The following is an 18893-nucleotide window of genomic DNA, read 5'->3' as shown; positions in this document are numbered from 1 at the left end:
TGTTAGTTGAGAAGAAGCAGCAGCTGCTGCAGCTACTTGTGCTAAGATTATTCTATAAATTATTCTGATTTAAAGAAAAGTCAAATGAAGATGGGAGCACATAAAATGCATTTCCCTTGAGCAAATACAACCCCGATGAACATCGACTGACACAGTAGTGCAAGAGCAGAACAAAGGCAGCAACACTAAAAAACACCAGCTCACAGATTGCAGCAATGGCCCTCAACTACAAAGAGAAGGCAACTTGAAGGAGAAAAAAGAGGATGGCAGGTGCCCTGTCCTCCTGATGTAGTCTGTTCTATCGGAAGTTCTTGCGGCACGCTCGTTCAGCTTGGCCGCTGCACTGGCACGCTTCTCCTCTGCGATCCTTCCTGCTGCAGCTGACTTGTTTGTGTATTTTTCTTGGGCTCGTGATTTGATTCTCTCTGCCTTAACCTGTGAGTCAAGAAAGTTGTCTAGAATTAACTTGTATCGAACAAAAAAAGTCAGACAGAAGGGTTTCATGCCAAGCATGCCTTCGTTTGAAACATTTAATACTGTCCAAGAACCATCTTGACAAGAGGATGGCAAGACATATGCATCATGTCTCCTATTATGAGAATTTAAAGTAAAATTAGCTCTAACCAAAGATGTTTTGAAACAAATGCTTATGTAGAGAGAGAAAAGAAAGAGAAATAACATGTATTGGTTCTGTACCTCCATCCTCCTCATTTCCAATTCAGCTTTTCTTTTTTCATGATTTTCCCATGCTTGTATCTTCACCTCTTCACGCTTGTATCTGAAGATGCATAATGCAAACACTTGAGAAAGTACAAATAAGTAAATGCTAATATTGCTGGAGTCAAAGAAATTGAATTCTTCTGATACAGCAATGAACAAAAGCTTATTTTAGAACTAAGCAGCAAAAGGACATGAAATCTATAAGGAGATAATTGGGCATGTTGTTCAAAATATATTCCCAAAAGGACATGAAATTAATATCCTGCATACATGCATTTACCAGTGGAATACATCTTGTAACTTCAGTGGAGATTCACACAAATTGTGAACTACAATGAACATGCACTGCAGTCCTCATAGCTCTTGGGCTGAAAAGCTAAGCATTCTAATGTTGTATGGTCAACATATACATGTGAATTATATAGTCCAGACAGCAAAATCCAATGCCTTCAACCGCTCACTCTTCCTGCTGCACTTTGATTTACAGGAACAATTATTTTGTTCAATGTTCGATATTGAAAGAGTTGGATTATTCCAAAGCCGAAGGCTACATGTATCAGTGTTGGTTCATAATATATTGGTTTAAGCTTTTCGGTCGGATTATTATCCATTCACCCTGGATCAGTCCACGCCAGTTTGGAGATTGCAAAAGGAAAGTCTCTTTTTGCATTATGCTTATTTATTGGATAATCATTAGGGACTTCAGATCATTTATGCTACCACATGATTAAGTTTTAGGTTTCGACTGACAAAGTTACGATCCACAAGTATCCTAAGATGAGCTTACCTAGTACACTGTTAAGGGAATGAACTACAAAGTCACCTTTTCTTAGAGAAAGGAACCACTGAATACCCTGTTCTCATTCTTCACCATAAGAATTTGTCACAATATTGAGCAACTTTTACGACAAATTATGACTTCACAAGAGATACTGAAATGTAGAATGCATCAAACACACTCCGAAGCAGGTAATGCTGGCAAAATAACAAGTTCTTATAAATGCAAGGAAAGAAACTAAATAAGAGAGAACATGAGGAGTAAACCAGAGAGAATTCATTACCTTGCCAAGTACTTCGCACGCTCTGCCTCATCCCATGCCGTGGCTCGGGATTCCAGCGAACTCGGGTTCCGATCTTGCGCCGAGCCACTGGTCTCATATGACCTGGCCCCGTCAGTCCCAGATTCTTCTCTCGAAGGCCAATTGCTCCCGCCGGCCGGGCCGAAAGGCACGGCCTCGCTTCTCTCGAGACTCCTCATCCCTTCTTTGTAGCTGTCATTTTGTTGAGCACCTTGACGGCATCTCACAGGGGTGGATGATCGAGAACAAACCGGGCTCTTCAACACCGGAGTCGACGCACCAAGTGGCGTGCCCGTCCTCGATGGTTCTTTGCTTGCAATTGGAGTCATCTCCGTCCCTGCGTCTCTCAAGCAAACGGATCTTACCACCATGGACGAATCCTGCACCGGCTTATTCGTCCTCCACACTGCTTCGTTGTAATCCATCTTCTTCGTTTCCCCTTCATCGCACGCAGTAATCGCAAGAACGACGCCGCCCTCCAAGACTCCATCAGCGCTGCTACAAGAATCCCGTCCTCGCTGGGACAGTGAAGCGAGCAGCCTTCTATCGTCGGCGTTCGAGTTCCTCGGCTTGCTCACGGCGTGCTGGTGAGCTCCGCGGCCCGACAGCCCAACCAGCCACTTCTGCGCGTCATCCCACTTCGAAGGCGCCGGCTTGCTGCGCGAGCTCAACGCTTTACGATAGTGACGAGCTTTGTGTCCGACATCGCCATTGCAAGCGTTGCTGCCGGGATTATCCTCCTGCGCCGAATCAAATGCACATGTCCCCTTGCTCTCTACAGGCCTCATTCTCTCAGAAACCGATGCGATCAACAGCGCATCCACTGTCCCATTCCTTCACCACCAACTCCCCACGTAAAAGGAACATCGAGCTTGCACAAAGCTCGTCTCTTTTCTGAGATTCTACAGACGGAAGCAAGTCATCATCAAGTCAAGGTCAGAGAACCCCAAGATTTCCTCAAATCTATGGCCTGCTTCAGCAGCAGGAGCTCATTCTCGAGTACAGAAACAACGCAAGCACACAAACTCAAATGCATCTCAAGAGGTCAAGATCTGGTAAGAGCAAGGTAGAGAGAGAGGACAAGAGCTGCTGTGGGAAGAAAGAAGCATGGGAATTGGTGCCAGGCACATGGACGTTAGTCCATTTTATCTTATTTTCTGTTGAATCCATCCAACTTCGATCAAAAATAAATTTTGGTGTCATAGTAGCAGTGAAAGGATATGGCCATAATGGAAGGTGTTTCCATGTGAGCTGTGTGCCGTGAAGAAGAAGCACATGCAGTGCTTTCTTCATGGACTACAGAACACAAATCATTATCCAACCACTGGTATATGTTTTCTAGCCATCTCATGCACTGTCATATTATGACTGAGCAGCTAAATAAAGCTTGACATGGACACGGGTGAATTCCAGCCATGTAAGAGAGATAAGAGATGAGTGACCTTTTTGGGGAGTGTCTCAATCATCAGCTGTGCCATCACTGGCACTGGTGTGCCTTTTGAGGTCAAATAGTTGCTGCTGCATCAATGTGAAGCCCAGATAACAATTTTGTAAGAGAGACCATGAGATCAAATAATGATGCACAAAGAAATAAACAGACAAATAACTATTTGCCCCCATCACTGTATAGATTAGTTTTCTATAATGAAAACTAGTTGTAGATACACTATATGATCTTCCATGTGCCTCCACAAAGTGTGTACATTGCTCCTGTTGTATCACTTTACATATTCTTTGTATTCTATAATCAATATTTCTTTCCAAGACCTCAAATTTGGATCCACATCTGTGGTTAAAAAATAACAATTTTAACTTTATTATCATCAGCTATGCCATGCCTTGTTTCTTCTTTCCAACAATGCAGCCAATGTGGGGCTAGAAACTGAGAGTCTTGTTCTTAAAGATTTGGCCCATTCAGCTTGGGGTAAAGGACAGATGAACAGAGACATGGCAGATCCAGCTGGGGTCAGTTGTATGTTGTGGCTTAAAGCAGACCAATTGTCAAAGAGATGGGCCAATGTATCTCATGCTGGGTACACCTCTGTTGTCTTGCCTCCATAAGCATTTACAAGATGATGATAGTTGCTAAGGAAAAAAAACACAAAGAAAGGCTGTCTTTAATCCCTGCACCGTCGAACAAAGAACTAAGAAGGCCATCTAAGTGGTCCTTGCAATAATAATATATGAGATCTAGATGCATATCTACTTGTCGTTACCTTAAGACTATTTAAGAATTTTGCAAATGCAACGTTACAAAAAAGAACTGCTACATACATATCACTATAATTTGGAAAAAGGGATCTAGATGTTGATATAATTTCATTTCACATACATCTAACATGAGTGATAGTGCCAAGGACTGCTATACCACCCAAAATAATATCGTATGGGTGGTACAAATCAGTCCTATCATTGTTCCTTCTTTTTTCTATTTTATGTTTCTCTACCATCCCTTCCTCTTTTTCTTCATCTATAAAATACCAACATATATCGATATACCCTGTCGATATATCGATAAAAATTAGTACATATCGAATCAACAAATCATCCAAAATAAATCTGATACTCAAAACAATAATGCTAGATAGAACATATTTACCTAAAATAATAACCAAGATTATTAGAGGAGCATCACATGTCCACATGCAACTGAGAGATGACACCATTAAGTCACTATGAACGACAGGTAATATATACCAGTACTGTGCATAAACTAAGAAGAGAGGCATCCAACAGCAGTCCAAGCAATACATATTGTAATGAATCAATAATTCCATCCTACAGCTGTGGATAGATCCACTGCAGATGCTGAAAACATTTCATCATAGTTAATTTGGAGAGTTTCTAATTGTCTAATTACAAAACATATAAACTCGTGCACTGCGGCAGCCCAACCACTTGTATTTTGAAGAGGGTCTACGGTGATCTACTGTTTACACAGCAGCCAACAGGCAGCTACGCACTGCTGTAAATTGAAGTAATCTCCCTCCCTCTCTCTCTCCCGTCTCTAAACATCGCCACCCAAGCCACCGCATCCACTTTCTCTCCCTCAGTGTTCTCCTCAAGTTTCTCCGTCTCTCCTCCCTCACCTTTTTCTCTCGTCCAGATGGTACTAACCTGTACCAAGTGTTGATATATCAGATCATATCAGAATTATACCAATCAACCACTGATCGGCATCGATCTTGATGTAGTTGGTAAGTACTTGATGAGAGACAAATTATAGAAGTTTGAGCACCTAAAAGAATAATTAGCCATTAATGACCTATAAGTTCAAGTGTAATAGATGAGAATAGTTGTTATGGGTATGATTATGCTAACAGAGAGCTTACAGTCAGTGGCCACATTTGCCCGCGAAGTTCATAAGCTCCACTTTTGCAGCTTCCATAACAACTGGAAAATCAACCTCCACATACCGTCCCCTGCCCAAAAGAATAAAATTGAAAAAAAAGCTATTCCAAGGCCGAGAAATGTAAAATCATTAAGCAATTTCCTGTAAGAGAAGCAAAATGGTATTTAATATTCAAACCGGTTTCTTTCTGGCAAACAATTTGACTTTATGCATAACAATACTAAATCCAGAATATTTCTTGATATTCATGAGATGCATAAACATGTAAACATATGAATCACACTATCCTCAATGTGAAGTAAGATGGAATTTGATAAACTTAGTAATAGATGAAGAATACCAAAAATGGCTTTTGGACCAAGTTGAAGAAGGAAAAGCTGGGCTTGTGATGCCATGCATAATACGTGCAACAGCTCTTGGGGTAAAGTTGGTATAGGAATTACTCTGCAGAAAAACCTGTTGACAAAAGGAAAAAACCTCGATTCTTAATAAAATATGAAGACATTAAGTTGAGTAGAAGTAAAAAGTATGAAATGGTGGCTAACCTTTATATCTGCTCGTAGAAATGGACTAGAAAGATAAACAATGACATTAGTTCAATTAGATGAAGCACATGCATTAAAAAAAAAAGACTAGCAAGCTCAGGATTTTTGGTTTTTGGATGCAATATAAAAGATCCATTAGATAACAAAAACCTGCTTCGTGCCGTCTTAAAAGATATATTAGTATCATCTAATACATCATGCCTCCTGCTGAAGTAGTCTAAAATTCTTCTTTGAATACATGTTGAGTGCAATGAATTGGAACAACCATCGGTGCCTTTGCACACTTTCACAGCTGACCATGCAACACTGAACATTGTGTCTAATTTTTGAACCTATTTAAATCAGAGAAAACATTCATAAACATTTTTTGTTACCGATTGAACAAGTGTTGCCAACTATTAACAGCAAAGGTATTGAGAAGCACTAGTACAAGTGACATTCTTTTTCAGTTTAAACTTCACACAGAATTTAATGCACTAAAGCAGAAGTGGGCATGAAGTTAATGAAAGGAAGCTAAATCACCTTGCAGCTTTCAACCTTAGCAAGTCTTTTTGTTAGATTCGCTGATAGGGAGCAAAAGTCATCTGGTTTCTTCACTATAGTGAAACAGAAGGCTGGATCCTTCAAATCATATGTAACTTCCCCCGAAGACTGAGTTCAATGTGAAACATATTGAAAAGTTTATTAGTTCTTTATATTAATCAATAGAAGGAACAAAACATGATTTGAAAACCTGTAGACATATTTGTAGAACTATCAAGAACAAGATACACAATGAATTCTTCACACCATGAACACATGATTGTCACTATGCAGGTGAAAATTCAGAACCAAGTTATTCAGTCAATGAAACTGACATAGAAAGAAACAAATGAGACAATAAAAAGTGAAGTACAGCTTTCTGCTTTAGATTGATTTTAAAAAAACTTGAGATGCAGACACTGAAGTTTCTGGAGAGTATTTTTGCGCCTTCCCTGAGAAAGAATGAAAAGAAATGGTATGCTCTATAATAATCGACAATGAATCAAGTACTTTCTAGTAATCTGCAGGTAGCAAAGCTGAACAGAAGATGAAAAGCAAGAGAAACTTTAAGAGGAGAAGGAAAGCCAATTAAATCACACTATTACATAAAATGGGATTAGAACTTAATAGTTGTCCATCTTCAACATCAAGATCACATTATAGTCTTCAGCCAAACCTTGCACTCATGTATTGCCTTCAAAATAACCTTTAATCTGATATCCCTTGTCTTTCGTTCCTTTATTCTTTATTCATATGAAGATAAATTAAAAGATACAACCAGCATTTTTATTTGCCAAAAAGAAATCAAGTGACATGAGAGGGTAGAAAGCCAAATTATAAGGACCCAGACTTGAGTTCTGAAATTTGAGTCTGAACTTATAATATTTTCTGCAGGTACAAATTATGAATAAAGAAAAATGGGATATAATAAGGAGACCATTTAAAGAACTTGTCTGCAATAAATTCTACATTATACATAACCACAAACAAAATCACTATAAACCACCCACAACCACTTAACATTACTATACTTTGGTGAATGGTCAAAAGGAAAATCAGATGTTTGAAGAATCTCCAATCCAGCAGAGATACTTGCATATTGAGCATACAATCAAACAAATTCAGAAGTTTCATTCACATTAATTAATTGGTATAATAGATCTGACCAAACCTTTAGGTTTTGCAGCTTATTTAGCAGGTTAGCTGTTTTAATTCCAACACTATTGGCTACTGTTGGCATGTCAAATGTATAGTGCCCGTCCTTTATTTCCGATCTGCAATGTTTCAAAGAATCATAAGTTTGGGAGAGTATAAAAAATAATGGAAAACATGGTGCTGACTAGTTAGACAAATAAAAATTACTTCTTCAGTATTGATGCCACTAAATTATCCCTGCCCGAGAGCAACGCTGGGGTTGTCTGCAGAAATAACAACCAAAATAAAGAAGTTCAAAAACAAGATCAACTTACAAGGCAAATTGGCAATGTTACCAGTTGATTTATAGTTTAAATATTATTGTCAAAGACAAGGAATGAGGACAACAATCTCGCTGAACCTACATAAAAACATGTCATCTGAATGCAAGACCTAGTGTCAATGATTCTATAGTATAAACAAAGCTGCCACCTTCATTAAACCACTAGCCAATGGGGCATAGTCCCATAATGCAGCTTTCACGTGCTTAAAATCTGTCTGCTCCTTAAAATTCATCTAGATTTTTCCACTAAAAACATAATTGAACTTGGCATTAAGGCTGGTTGGGTACCAAAAACATGTATATGACCATTGGATTTCATCTTCTTGTTTGGCATATTAATCTTGTTTTCCATTGATTTTTCATGCTTTAGCCATCTCTTACATCCTCAAGCATCTAAGAGGTCCTTCAAATGCACAAACTTATCTATTTTCTCCACCAGACATCTCTGATTTGCCACTGAATGCCAGGCTTTGTGCTTGCCATCATAATTTTGTTTTTAGTAGAAAAAGCTAGATGATATTGCACATATTTTAGTCAAGACCAGGTAAACAATAATCCGATTTAAAATGATATGTTTTATATGTTTGGGAATGAGATCCAAATAAGAGTACATGTAACAATGTAACAACACCGGATCCAAAATCTTAAAATGAAAATTCAGGATTGTGATCGGGATTGACAATACCTAAAATGATCCGGCCTGGATTAGATCAACCAGATCATGGACCAGAGGGGAGAAAAAACATGGATCAGGGGATCAAATTGGCAAAAAAAGTAAATTTATTAAAAAGCAGGAAAAAGTAAAAAAGAATAGACAAAACATAAACATACATACATACATACATACATACATACATACATACATACATACATACATACATACATACATACATACATACATACATACATATATATATATATATATATATATATATATATATATATATATATATATATATCCTATTGCATAGCAGAAAGAATGCATTAAGCTCTAAAAAGAAAAAGTAGTCTCTGTAGATGCATCAAATGTACCCAACTCTCTCTCTCTCTCTATCCTATTGCAGAGTGTTACTTTGTATATTGCAAGGTTTTTAATTTTGATGTGTACTGCCCGGTACGGACGGTCCGTACTGGTCCAAGAGCTTCTCGGCATGCGGATCGCCCATTACCGGGCGGTACCACAGTTTTAACCTTGTATCGAGCGATACGGGGTTGTACCGAGCGGCAATGATTGAAATCTGATCGTTACCGACCTGTACCAGGCAGTAACGGTCAAAACCAACTGTTGCCGACCTATATCAGGTTTCAAACGGTTAATTTGACCATTGGAGACAACCTAAAGGGTCTTTAAACACTTTCCTCCTGTAATATCCCATTAGTCCCACATCGGAAGTGGGGAATGTGTATGATTAGCTTATAAGGGCCTGATGAGTGTACTACGTTAACTCCCGCTTAAGCATTTTGGTCCGCCGTTGAGGACCAAAATGGAGTTATTGGCCAGTTAGCTCATCATACCCGGGTCGTGACATTTGGTATCGGAGCCGACCTAGCATTAGGGCAGGGTGAGAGGGCTCGAGTAGGAAAGGGCTACCCGTGGATAGAGTCAGAGAACTCATCACGGCGTGGAGCCACCACTGAGTTAATCCTCACATGCACTATGCTAGGGTTCGATCTGGGATATGTCGGACCTTGACGAGGACGTCAAGCTAATTAAGATGGGGATAGTGTAATATCCCATTAGTCCCACATCGGAAGTGGGGAATGTGTATGATTAGCTTATAAGGGCCTGATGAGTGTACTACGTTAACTCCCGCTTAAGCATTTTGGTCCGTCGTTTAGGACCAAAATGGAGTTATTGGCCAGTTAGCTCATCATACCCGGGTCGTGACACCTCCCCTCTCTTTCAATTCATTTCGCTCTCACAATCTTTTAAACTCAAACTCTTTTTCACTCACAATTTATCTCTTACTCTCACATTTTCATTCTCCTAAACTCTCTCAAAGATATGTGGCACTATTCTTACATAATTTACATTATTTTTACTAAAACAATACTAAATGTATATTTATTTCTAACTTAAAAACTCTATCCTAACTTTTTTTTTATTTTTCAAGTATTTTCGGAGGGTTTCCAGCTATATTAAGCATATCACTCAGTACGCCCTGACGTACCATCGGTATGCCTCATTACATATCATACCGAGCAAGGCTCGGTACACCAATACGGATCGAAATTGCGAACCTTGACATATTGTAAAACCAACCTAATTAGCCATCTACATAATTAGACAAACTAACAAGAAATATGAATGCCATCAACCAATATATCAAGTTGGTTAGTGAATTAGCTAAAAACTTGAGAATCTGGTCTATTTAGATCACTGTTGTACTAGCATCAAGTTAAGTTAAAAAAATATGGGGATTGTTGACAACAAAATGATCCAGAAGTTTAAAAAGAACCTAAATCAGATACAAAAATTAACAAAATGTGATCATATGTTGCATGGTGAAATTGCAATCCATCTGATCATAATATGATGAAGGTGTAGGTAATGCCATGTAGGATAGCTTCCAGTAACATTAGAAAGTGAAATCAGAAAGTCATAAGGTAGCTTGTTGTCAATCCATATATAAGATGAAGTCTTCATAAGAGTCTGTAAGAAATTTTAGTGGCATGTCAACTTTCCATCGGGGAAATATTATTGAGGCTTCAATAAAAATTTGAGGGTTAGGTCTTAAGTTTGACATGAAACGAACTCTATGTAGTGGAAGGACTTTCCTCCCACACATTTCAAGTAAGATAAAGGACAGAACCTGAAAGATAAACTAAAGAATTCAAAGCTCTATAGAAGCTTTAAGATGATAATGAATATATAACATCTATGCTAAAAAACAAGGTGAATATGAAACAAAATTGTCATGCCCAAGCAGTAAATCAGTTGTAGGGCCGGCAAACCTTAATTTTTAGTATGTGGATTATTGGATTTCAGCCAGATTAGAACAAAGCTCGTTTGAATCGAATAGGCCATTTGACTATAAGTGATATGTACCACAGAAGCAAAAGAAATATAGGAATTTTGAGGTTTTAGTTTTTAGGAGCTAGATGTAGGATATTGAAACAAAATAAATTGCTTTCACCCAAAACTAGCATAATGCAATATTTGCTGACTCATTTACCAGGAAATTAAACTATAAGTAGCAGTCCAATCAAAAGAATAGTATAATAATTTGTGATTTGACAACTGTTGACCCTGGTATCTACAAGATCTTTCAATATTATTAAGTGAAGAGGAAAGAGAAAAGGCAATTCTTAAATTTGGTAAAATTTTCAGAATCTGGGAAAATTAATACTCCTCAGTTTTCCATAGAAGGCATTTGTTTTAACTTCTAAGCATGACACTAAGCTACCCACTTTCTCTTATTAAACTGAGCACATTCTCAACTTCATCGACTATCCCCTACAAAGAAAAGGTTATTTTCATGTTCAACTATAAGCAACATTTATATTATAAGAGCTAAAAATATCCTTTTATAGCTTTCATTAAATAAACTTCAAGTCCTCAGTTTGTTTTAGGTATCTGCAATTTGGAGAAAATGTCGAGGCATGAAAGAAGCATGAAATTGACAGGCAATGTCCTCTCAAACATATAATATGTATTGTAGTTAATATGCTAGTGCTTACAAGAACACTAGTGCAATAAGTTCAGTTTTAGAAGATGTATCATGATTACAGATACAAAACATAAATAATTCTCTGCTTGGCATCATCACAATAATTACATAGGAGCATGTAAGATCCGGTCAGCTCAGGGAAACATTGCAAGATTAGGCTGAAGAAAAAGACTTTATGGAAAATAGTAAGGCACTGAATCGCAAAAGTATTTAACAGTTAGATAAAAGATATGGTTCAGCAGATTTACTTTTCAGAATACCTTGTGAAAATACAATGAACAAGTCACATTCAGCGGTGGAAGTAGGCTAAGGTATTGCTCATCACCGATCTCAAGTTGTGTAAGGATTGTTAAGAGTACCTGCAATGAATAACACATTATTTGATAAAAATCAACCTATAAGCTATTTGCAAAATTAAATTGAACAGATGCCAGAAGAATATGGAGAGTTGGAGGCTAAATGAGTACTAACTTAAAAAATGTTGTAGCAGTTTGTTTAGGTTTATATCTAAGGTGGCAACCAATACTTGGGATATGGTAATACAATGGCATACGATGACAAAGATGACAATAATGACGACAACAACAATGATGACATGAATCAGCCAATTGGATTCCCCCTCAATCTGAATAAGATTGGTATTGGACATTAGCACCGTGAGATATAGAAATTTACTACACTGTTAAAAATCACCAGATATGATTTGCACACTAAGCTGTTAGGTAGTACATACTTACCAAATGACATGAGGACATAGAAAAAAGTTATAAAACCCGAAAAACAGTTTAAATAAGAAGACACATTGAGAGATCTATATGAAGTAGATTGCCCTATACTTCTGACCCATAACTCACTGAATCAAATTAAGGCAAACATCAGTTATAGTTCATTGGTCAACACAGCAGTAAGGTCCACAATGAAAAGTAGGAAAGCATCATGCAACTAAGAAGCAACATGACTAATAAATCTGCAGTTTTACTTAATTAAATACAAACAATTATAATGCAGAATATAATGGAAATATATATACTGGGTTGAGAAATTGATCTTACAAGAACTTAAAAGTAAAACTAGAATGAATGCCTTGTATATTAAAAATTGAATAGTGAAAACTATAAACACTTGGGAAGCTACATAGAAGCATTCAAGGCCTAGGAGCATGGATTACAAAACTGTAGTGTCCAGTCCACTTCGATCAGTTTTCACCGATCCAACTGCCAGCTGGTACACATTCCAAGCTAAACTAGAAAATCCAGTACAACAACAATAATAACAAAACCAGACAAGCCGTAAAGTCCCAACTATTTGGGGTGTGCTACATGAATCTTTTGCCTTATTAGGCAGTTCATTATTTTTCTATTTTCTGTTAACCTGTGCTAGGGCTTTGCTCGTGCGACGCGACTCCTCTTCCTTCTTCGTGCAGTTGTCTTCACCTATCACCACCCCCATACCCACTGCTTGAGCACTCGTCACTTGCTCCCATACATCTCCACCCCTTCCTCTACCTCCTCTGGACCTCTTCCATCTTTTTCTTCCTCTTCTTCCTTCATCTTCTTCTTTTTCCTCCTCTTCCTTGTTCTTCTTCCTCTTCATTCTTCCTCCCCTCCTCTCCAATCCCCAATGGTAATGTCGTATGTTCTGACAGATAGACACACAAAACACTGGACCCATATCAGTTCAGCTATGGGCCGACCCATATCGATCCAGCTATGGCCCGGAACAACACAAGTGTAGCAACGAAAATTACAAATTTTGCCTAGGAGGCTCAAAAAGTTAGTTATATTGCATTAAGTTTAAAATACTCCAAGGAACTCTAGGAATGAATCTATGACAAATAATCCAACTTAAGGACATTAGAAAATCAGAAAGTGCAAAGAAATAGGCTGAAAGGAAAATGGATAAAAATCAAAAAGGAAGAAAGAAAACCTCTTCTTTCATATCAAATTTCCTGGACATAGACTCTTTAACCAAGGAGCAAGTTTGTCCAGTTAAGTGAACATCACTGGAAAAAACTTGGGAGAGAAATTTGCTAACTGAATATTCATCCACACCATCACTGCCACCAAATGAATGCAAGCAAATTAGCTGTGTCAGAGCAATAATACAAGAACAAGTTAGAAATCAAAGTCTAATACTTCCAATACCTGTATGATAAACTGTGAAGCTTGTGGTAGGTAGTAATATCTAGAAAGACGTGGCAATAAGACAGTTTCCCATCCCTTCCAGCACGTCCAGTTTCCTATAAAGGAAATTGTTCATGGGCTTGGATTTTGAACTATAAAGAAAAAAGAGAACTGCTTGCAATCTAACTGAAAATGATGAATATCAGAATAGGAACCTGAATGTATTCCTCTAAACTTGCAGGCATGCTATAGTGTATTACCTGAAAGATTAAACCACCACATAATATATATTAAGTTCTAGAAGCAATGACTAACGAATTGCCAAAACATGCGGACCAAATTAGCAGCACTCTCTGAACAAATTTAAAAAAGAATCTGGTTCATGCTATAACTACAGGGTTGAGAATGCATCACAATGGTTTTCTCATACCGCTTGAACATCGCTCTTATCAAGTCCCATGCCAAATGCCACAGTTGCTACAACCTTCCAATGGAAAAAGGAAAGGAATAAAGACAAGCATTATTTAATATTAATATTTCTTATTGGTCATGCATTGGCTAAACCATTGATAAGAAATATAAATGAAGTTTTGCTCTTAATACAATGTGATGACAATATCATTCTTACCACTCTTATTTTGTTAGAACAGAAAAGTTCCTGTGTACGAACCCTATTCTTTGCAGGGATGCCACTGTGGTAAGCCTAAGTGGACGAAACAGTTTATGAAGTTGACTTGCATAAAATTTTAAATTCAGGGACATTTGAAATAGCTAACTGTCATAAAGTAAAAAATGAATACCGACCTTAGCAGGGATATTATTATCACAAAGAAACTTGCTCACCATGTCAGTCTCAGTCTGCCAGGAAAAATAAAGGTAAAAGCAAAAGGGATTCTTCAGTGTACGACTAATATAATAAAAAAATTACAAATCACAATGGGGACACAAGCAGCTGTCAACTTCTCATAACAAACAACCACTGAAACCTTTTTGTTATCTGGGATAAATTTTTCAGCTGTTATATTTCTTAACTTTGTATTGTCTAGTCTCACAAGGAAAAGACTAATAACCAGCATCAGTAGATCCCCTTGTCTGTTCCAGGTAGTACCTAGTATTTAGTCATCATTTGTTTGTTACCTAGTCATCTTTTCATATCTAACTTGAGACTAATATTGCAAAGTACATGTGAATCTTCATAATTTCAATGTCCATTTCCTTCTTCCCAAAGAAACAAAGAAAAAAGTTGTTCTTTCCCATGGTACTTTTATCATGCATCTTCCCGTTGGGGTTTCAGCTGAGTTCAGAGCAATCAGGTACTTTCATATTAGTAAAAAAGAGCTAAAAGTGTATAGAAACAAGTTGTACAAGAAACTATAATAAACAGGAATTAGGATAGTTAGATTATTTTTGAGTTTTTAGCAAACAGTAACCATTTTTAAAGGCAGAAACAGAATAGGTGTATACAGTCCATTGGAACTTCAAGAAACTCTTCATGTTGAAGGTCAATCAATCCATAAGTCATAGCACTACTTTTATAGTCAACCACAGCTACAATCATAGTTGAATCCTCCTATTTTATATTTTGTTGCCTGCATTATTCCTAACTTCTTAAGACTCCGCAAAGACCTCTATCACGTCTTGTGAATATATTGTATAAACAACTTTGAAGTTAAACCCAAAGAGTGACAATTCAATTTGGTTTGGCTTGTTTCATATTGTTGAAAATGATTTGATTCAGGGTGAGAATTTCTGAGATATTGTTTACCAGTTTGGTCTATAAATTCCCAAAACCCAAGCTGTACAAACTAAGCACAATCCTAATCACAACCCTCCAGTTAACAAGGACAGCCTAAGACCAAAAACTTCAGCCTCATGAGAGCATCAGAATATGAGAAATTTTGCAGGAGGAAACTATCATCTTCATTAATGGGAATGTCTTCTTGTCTTTGCTTGTAAGCAAATCCAAGATCTCCTTGACATCAAGCTATTGATTATTGCTTTTGTATTTTACAAAGTCCTTACGATCTCCCCTGATGAAAAAAAAAGAATGAGGGCAGAGAGTATATGTAAAAGAAAGGAAACCACAAGGTATTCGATCAGTTCAACTTGTCAACGAATAGGTAAATTGCTTTATGAGGAAAACCATATCAAGCTTGGTATATACATACTGTTCCTGATTAAAGAAACATGGAAGCAATATTTAGAATATATATTGTTAAAAGAAGCCTAACCTGAAATTTACAGTACACAATGATACTATGCATATTAACCATAGGAGAAGTCTTCATCAAAATCAATAAACCCTTCAATCTGTTGATTTAGGTTTTCACAAGAAGCATGGTAAGTTGAATCAACATAGAGAAAAAGACAAGATAAAAAGGAAATTTGCAAATTAAATTAATCAACAAGATCAAACTTGCCTATTTTCGCTCAAGGTCACAAAAAGCTGTAAGTTCTCTCTTACTTGGCACATCTTAATAACATTAGCATGTGGAATTTCTAAAGCACACATGATGTCATGAAAAGTTTGGGTTGTTGCAGTTGCTGTCATTGCAAGAATGCATTGAACACCAAGTTTTCTTTGAAGTATTGATGCCCTCAGCCTCAAATACGAAGGCCTAAAATTATGGGACCTGTTGAAGAGAGAAATTTAGGCTGGAAGCATTGCAAACCAACATTAGAGGATACAACACTAAAGAAACCAGGTTGAAACATTTAGTTGCAAGTCAAAAGTACAAAGATGACACCAATGCACTAAATGGCCACTTACCATTCAGAGATGCAGTGAGCTTCATCAATGACTAGAAGTGATATAGACAGTTCATTCCCAAATATCGATAAGAAGTCTGCACTTAGAAATCTCTCAGGAGAAACAAAGAGTACCTGATTTAGAAAGATGAATGTCCTGTAACATTAGGACAAGAATTCCATAGTTTTGCTATATAGGTATCATCAAGAGAATAGAAAGAAACAATCAGCAACCTTGAATGCTTAAATCTTGAAACTAAATTGTAGAAAAATGCAAATATGATGACAATATTGTCTTTCCAAAAGGTGATCCATAAGAAGGTTTTAAAGATCAGTCAAATACTGGTCTTGACACCAGTGGACTAGTATGGTTCCAAGATATCGAGTGGCATGCCCTGTACTGAATGGAATCTTAAACCATGATGTAAAGTAATATTTCAGTGAAAATAGCATCATGATAAAAGGAACAGGCTTAAAATTCAACCCCCAAAACACTAACGTAGTACCATTTGACATACATATGTCAACATAGACCATGTCATAAAACTAATGATTTCTAGTTTAACGCTTTACCGATTTATAGTGGATAACTTGATTCACGTGGCCAGATAAACGTATTATACCACTGAGAAAATATTTAATACCTGGCCACCTAACTTGATTCACTTGGTTGTGAGTTTGAATCAAGAACAAAGGGGTTATGAGATTCTCTACATAATATGGATCTGCAAATGTCTTTTGAAGAAATGAACAGTGTAGTGTCACCTTGACATTTCCTTCATGAAGCCTTCTTAGGGTTTCAGAAGCCTCATCATTTGTCTGAAGCAAGAAGAGAAGATTGGTAACAGTTAACTAATAGGTAATTCCGAAATTCTTGTTTGAACATCAGAGACAGATACTAACATTTAGCTACCTGAGTGCTGGAAAGAAGACCACCAGGTATTGAGGAAGGCAGCTTCCTTAGTTGATCAACCATTAACGCCATGAGAGGACTCACAACCAATGTCACTCCAGGTAAAATCAAAGCTGGCAGCTGAACATGCCATATCGTTATTGACAATTAATCTCATAAAAATAAAATTATAATTATAATTAATTTTATTTCTTAAAAATTATAAGTAAAAAAAGAAATAGAATGGAGCCATAGAGTTCCCAATTGCCACTATATTCTAGAAATGGCAATACGCTGTATCCCACTTACTCAGGAAAGGAGAAGATCGAGCTAAACTGACCTCATAGCAGAGTGATTTTCCAGCACCAGTTGGCAGCATCAGCATCGTCGACTCCCCTGCAAGCACCCTCTTGATGGCTTCTAGCTGCCCCTCACGAAATGAACCGTAGCCATGGGTTAGCTTCAGCAATCTTTGCAAATTTTCATCCGATGGATCCTCTCGAGCAACCATCATTGCCTCTTCAATTAATTGATTACTATTACTCGAGCTCTCCCTCTGCTCAACCAGAGCATCCGAAACAAAATCATCCGCTACCTGAGCCTCACGTTTGCCTGCTATAAGCTTCCGACGCCATTTGTGACCACGTGAGGAGATGGAAGATCTTCTATTCTTGAAAGTGAACCTCCTCCCGTGGCCATTTATATTCAACCGAACAAAATTGCCTTCTCTACTGCACTTCAGCGGCTTCGGCAACTCCACTGGCACATTAATTCCGACCCAATTAGGATGAATGCGTTTGGCTTTCCCTTGCTCCTTCAGTGAAACCATGCCACCAATGGAACCTCCAACGACATCATCACAGCATCTGGTTTTGCCTTCTCTACCGCAATCCAGCCGCTTCGGCTGCTGCACCGGCTCATCAAACCCCACGACATTAGGACGAAAGCGCTTGGATTTCGCTGGCTCCTTCAGAACAGTCCCTCCAACGGTGGAACTCCCAACGACCTCGTCACAAAGCTTGCTTTGGTCACCATTCTCGAACTCGAATGGATCGAAGGAAGGCCGCCGAGACAACACGAGCCGAGAAAAGGAGGCGGCGCGATTGGGTTCGGCTGGCCGTCGGAGGTTGACGACGGACAAGCCATGGGGGTTGCAGAGCTCAGCGAAGGGGAAGACTGGCGGCGGCGGATCGGAGGGCTTAGGGTTCGATCTGGGTTTGGCTTTGGGAGGATTTCGGGGGACCGGCTTGGATTTGGATTTAGATCTCTCCTTGGAAGGAGAAGAAACCCTAAACTTAGGCTTGGGATGATCGGGGCCACGATTGGTGTTTCGAGGGGGAGTGGCGGAGATGTGGGAGGCATCGGAGTCGGTGTCGGATTCCATTTCGCAGGAAAAGAGAGGAAGCCACCGGAGGAGGGGAAGAGCAGCCGCTTTTTCTTGTTGGGAGGCAAATGTTTTCCCGCCAAGAGAAATCACGGGTTATATATATATATATATATATATATATATATATATATATATAAGTTTTTTGGTATTTTAGGTAATTTTAAAAAATATCTAAATATCCCTACCAACTCTTCTTCTCAATTGTTTACCTATTTTTCCATCAAATAAAATTGTTACATTGTTACCATTTATCTCATTTAAAGCATTTTTCATAATGCTTATATTTTTTATTTAGGTATTAAAAATATTATAAATATTATTTAAAAACATTATAAGTTGTATCATATTATATCTATTTAGTTATCATTGCTCGTAGA

General features: G+C 37.9%; 2 protein-coding genes across 2 annotated transcripts; both read right to left on the bottom strand.

Annotated features, from left to right (window-relative positions):
- Positions 1–36: 36 nt before the first annotated feature.
- Positions 37–3085, bottom strand: LOC135615550 (uncharacterized). Its single transcript, XM_065114200.1, has 3 exons — positions 1782–3085; positions 697–778; positions 37–435 (listed from the first exon to the last, which is right to left on the bottom strand). The coding sequence occupies exons 1-3, from the start codon at positions 2585–2587 to the stop codon at positions 223–225; spliced, it is 1101 nt and encodes a 366-aa protein (XP_064970272.1). The 5' UTR covers positions 2588–3085; the 3' UTR covers positions 37–222.
- Positions 3086–4494: 1409 nt separating this feature from the next.
- On the bottom strand, positions 4495–18577 carry LOC103989315 (ATP-dependent DNA helicase Q-like 5). Its single transcript, XM_018827204.2, has 21 exons — positions 17470–18577; positions 17151–17270; positions 17003–17056; positions 16260–16372; positions 15910–16122; positions 15721–15799; positions 14294–14347; positions 14118–14192; positions 13920–13973; positions 13705–13749; positions 13511–13605; positions 13293–13422; positions 11627–11725; positions 7581–7636; positions 7390–7492; positions 6219–6347; positions 5847–6028; positions 5697–5721; positions 5492–5607; positions 5132–5221; positions 4495–5037 (listed from the first exon to the last, which is right to left on the bottom strand). Exons 1-20 carry the CDS (start codon positions 18511–18513, stop codon positions 5134–5136), a joined length of 2874 nt encoding a protein of 957 aa, XP_018682749.2. The 5' UTR covers positions 18514–18577; the 3' UTR covers positions 4495–5037; positions 5132–5133.
- Between the last annotated feature and the right edge of the window lie 316 nt (positions 18578–18893).

The sequence above is a fragment of the Musa acuminata genome, chromosome BXJ2-6, assembly GCF_036884655.1.
Source record: "Musa acuminata AAA Group cultivar baxijiao chromosome BXJ2-6, Cavendish_Baxijiao_AAA, whole genome shotgun sequence".
Classification (NCBI taxonomy): domain Eukaryota; kingdom Viridiplantae; phylum Streptophyta; class Magnoliopsida; order Zingiberales; family Musaceae; genus Musa; species Musa acuminata.
This window is presented reverse-complemented; position numbering and strand designations above follow the sequence as displayed.

Coding starts and splice junctions, on each gene's coding strand:
- LOC135615550 (XM_065114200.1), bottom strand. CDS start 2,587: ATGAGGCCTGTAGAGAGCAAGGGGACATGTGCATTTGATTCGGCGCAG. Junction 779..1,781: donor CGTGCGAAGTACTTGGCAAG/GTAATGAATTCT, acceptor ATGCATCTTCAG/ATACAAGCGTGAAGAGGTGA. Junction 436..696: donor TGGAAATGAGGAGGATGGAG/GTACAGAACCAA, acceptor CTTGACTCACAG/GTTAAGGCAGAGAGAATCAA.
- LOC103989315 (XM_018827204.2), bottom strand. CDS start 18,513: ATGGAATCCGACACCGACTCCGATGCCTCCCACATCTCCGCCACTCCC. Junction 15,800..15,909: donor GTGACCTTGAGCGAAAATAG/GCAAGTTTGATC, acceptor CTAAATCAACAG/ATTGAAGGGTTTATTGATTT. Junction 13,423..13,510: donor CTTCACAGTTTATCATACAG/GTATTGGAAGTA, acceptor ATTTGGTGGCAG/TGATGGTGTGGATGAATATT.